The sequence below is a fragment of the Zea mays genome, chromosome 10, assembly GCF_902167145.1.
Source record: "Zea mays cultivar B73 chromosome 10, Zm-B73-REFERENCE-NAM-5.0, whole genome shotgun sequence".
In the NCBI taxonomy this organism is placed as follows: Eukaryota; Viridiplantae; Streptophyta; class Magnoliopsida; order Poales; family Poaceae; genus Zea; species Zea mays.
This window is the reverse complement of record NC_050105.1, coordinates 69,366,464-69,369,032: the sequence shown is the minus strand read 5'-3', so window position 1 is coordinate 69,369,032 and position 2,569 is coordinate 69,366,464. Positions and strand designations below refer to the sequence as shown.

The following is a 2,569-nucleotide window of genomic DNA, read 5'->3' as shown; positions in this document are numbered from 1 at the left end:
GCGCCAGCCACCAGGGAGGTTCGAGCTCGCCCCCTACGCGCCCTCCCTGCTCGCTGCCCTCCAGCTCGCCAGTCGTGCTCAGCTCTGCTCCATCTTCCTGCGCCGCCCAAGTCCAGTCAGGAACTTCCTAGCGCCTCCCTCTCTGCTCCTGCGCTCGGTGCCCATCCCTGTGGTGCTCAGCGTTTCTCCCTCTCTGGTAGCCGCAGCCCTAGCTCGTCCATGGCGTTTGGGCCAAAGTTCCTTATCCCCTTCACGCCGGCCGTCCTTGTTCAGCCATGGTCACATGGTGGTGGAACACCTAGGTCCGTCCACGGTCGCTCCCTTCGTCGTTGGTGCTCGACGACCTCTGCTGCTTCTCCTCTGGTGTCCTTCCGGTGTGAGTGCCCTCACCCTAGCGGGCAGCAGCAGTAACCATGGAACATTGGAAACCCCTCTGGGTCGCGCCCTCAACATGCTCGATGATATGCTACAACGTTGTTCAACCATATGTTTGTGTCATCCTGTATAATTGTTCGAAGCATCTACAAGTTGACGTCTTCTAGGGCTTTATGTAGTGTGCTACTAATTACTACTTGGGGGAATTGATGATTTCCTCCTTCTCTCTTTTTTTACTGAAACCGTGACAGTTCTACTTCTATCTCATTTCTTTGCTGTTCAGTTTTGTGTGAACTGAGCATACCATTTCTTTGCAGTTGTCTCGCAGTTTCCGAGAGCCCACTGTTTCGCGGTCTGCTTACTAGCTCACGCAGCAAAATACTTGACCCAGCGATGGATCCTTGGAACGCCATGAGAGCCTGAACTCGTCCAGATCAATCATCCCGGTGCTTCCAGCGACGTCTATAGGTATACTGTGGCCTGATGATGAGCTCTGGTTTCTATCGAGTTCTTTGACTGTGCTCCAGTGGAGCTTACCGCTACCACTTTGTGTTGGACACTTGAACTGCAATGCACAGTCACGGGCACAGATAGTCTCATCTCATAGTCAGATCCAGCCTCTCCGAATCTGGCCAGGTGTGTTCTGGTTTGCTCTATTTTTTTATATACTTATATAATATAGCCTTGAAGCTCTGTATCAGTATGCCAAATTTCAGTTTGAGTGTGGTAACTACTCAGGGGCTGCTGATTACCTTTACCAGTATGGTGCTTTGTGCACAAACAGTGAGCGAAATGTGAGTGCCCTCTGGGGAAAGCTGGCAGCAGAAATCCTAATGCAAAACTGGGACCTAGCTTTGGAGGAACTCAACCGCTTGAAGGAAATAATTGATTCAAAGGTTCTAACTTCAATGTTTTGTTTTGTGTTCTTTGTTCTTTGTGTACACTATATCACCAACCATGTTCCTTCCTGATATTTGGGCAGAACTTCTCATCACCTCTGAATCAGCTCCAGAACAGGATATGGCTGATGCATTGGGCTCTGTTCATCTTCTTTAACCATATCAGGTGATATACGTGCATGTTTAGAACTACACTGTTTTCCACTAGTAGGTTTCACATAATTCTTTTTTTGGAGAAATTTGAGCTTGATCCAAACTCGTTCTTTTGCAACTGTGTAATCCAGTTTGAGTCGCTACTATTTTTTGTCTTTAAGATTATGTATGCTCAGAATATACTAGTAAATTTACATTCACTTGTTTCCCTTGCAGGTACTTGAATGCTATACAGACAAATGCACACCATCTTATTAGGTATCTAGCTACTGCAGTTGTTGTCAACAAAAGGAGAAGGAATATGCTTAAAGAGTTGATTAAGGTCATTCAACAGGAGCACCATACCTACAAGGATCCCATAACTGAATTTCTGGAATGCTTATATGTTAACTATGTAGTTGTGGGCTTTTGAACAATAGCTAGAGTGATATGAAACATTAGTGATGTAGTTGTGGGCTTTTGAACTGCTTCAAGCTGGAGTGATGTCGTTGTGGTGCTTTTGTGACTGATCATCTCTGGAGCTTTTGTGAATGATCTAGCTAGCTATCTGTAAATGATCTAGTTGTGAATGATATTATAATTGTGATGCTTTTGTGAATATATAATTGTGGTGCTTTTGTGTTTATGTGATGGATCTATGACTGTGGTATACTGATTAACTGTGTATGTCTTTATGATTTGTGTATAAAAATCTATGATTTGTGGTGCTTAATTAAATGCATATTATTATTAATAACAACTGTAAAAGGGCGACTTTCTGTTGGTTGCTAAATGTATAGTATGACGACTTACGGTTGGTTGCTAAATCTATAGTACAGCAACCCACAGTTGGTCGCTAAATGTACAATATTAGCAACGGACGGTCGGTCGCTAAAAAGATGTCGGTCGCTAAAGCCTTTAGCGACGGCACTTACAGCGACCATCCTTATGGGTCGCTAAAAGTTTTTAGCGACCAACCGTAGGTCGCTGAAGGTCGTTTTAGCAACCAACCGTAGGTCGCTGTAAGTGAACCGTCGTGTAGTGGTTCCCTGGTGCACCGAACACTGTCCGGTGGTGCACCGGACAGTCCGGTGCGCCAGACCAGGGTGCCTTTGGGTTGTCTTTTGCTCACTTTGTTTGAACCCTCTCTTGGTCTTTTTATT

General features: G+C 45.3%; 1 protein-coding gene across 1 annotated transcript; it reads left to right on the top strand.

Moving 5' to 3' along the window:
- Positions 1-219: 219 nt before the first annotated feature.
- Positions 220-2,051, top strand: LOC103642497 (eukaryotic translation initiation factor 3 subunit E-like). The gene is made up of 4 exons (XM_020545383.2): positions 220-302; positions 1,058-1,271; positions 1,358-1,440; positions 1,644-2,051. The coding sequence occupies exons 1-4, from the start codon at positions 220-222 to the stop codon at positions 1,837-1,839; spliced, it is 576 nt and encodes a 191-aa protein (XP_020400972.1). The 3' UTR covers positions 1,840-2,051.
- Positions 2,052-2,569: the final 518 nt, after the last annotated feature.

What these genes read in the sequence shown, in the direction of transcription:
- LOC103642497 (XM_020545383.2), top strand. Translation starts at nt 220, where the DNA reads ATGGCGTTTGGGCCAAAGTTCCTTATCCCCTTCACGCCGGCCGTCCTT. An exon ending in AGGAAATAATTGATTCAAAG is followed by an intron (nt 1,272 to 1,357) that starts GTTCTAACTTCA and finishes ATATTTGGGCAG; the next exon opens with AACTTCTCATCACCTCTGAA. An exon ending in ATCTTCTTTAACCATATCAG is followed by an intron (nt 1,441 to 1,643) that starts GTGATATACGTG and finishes TTTCCCTTGCAG; the next exon opens with GTACTTGAATGCTATACAGA.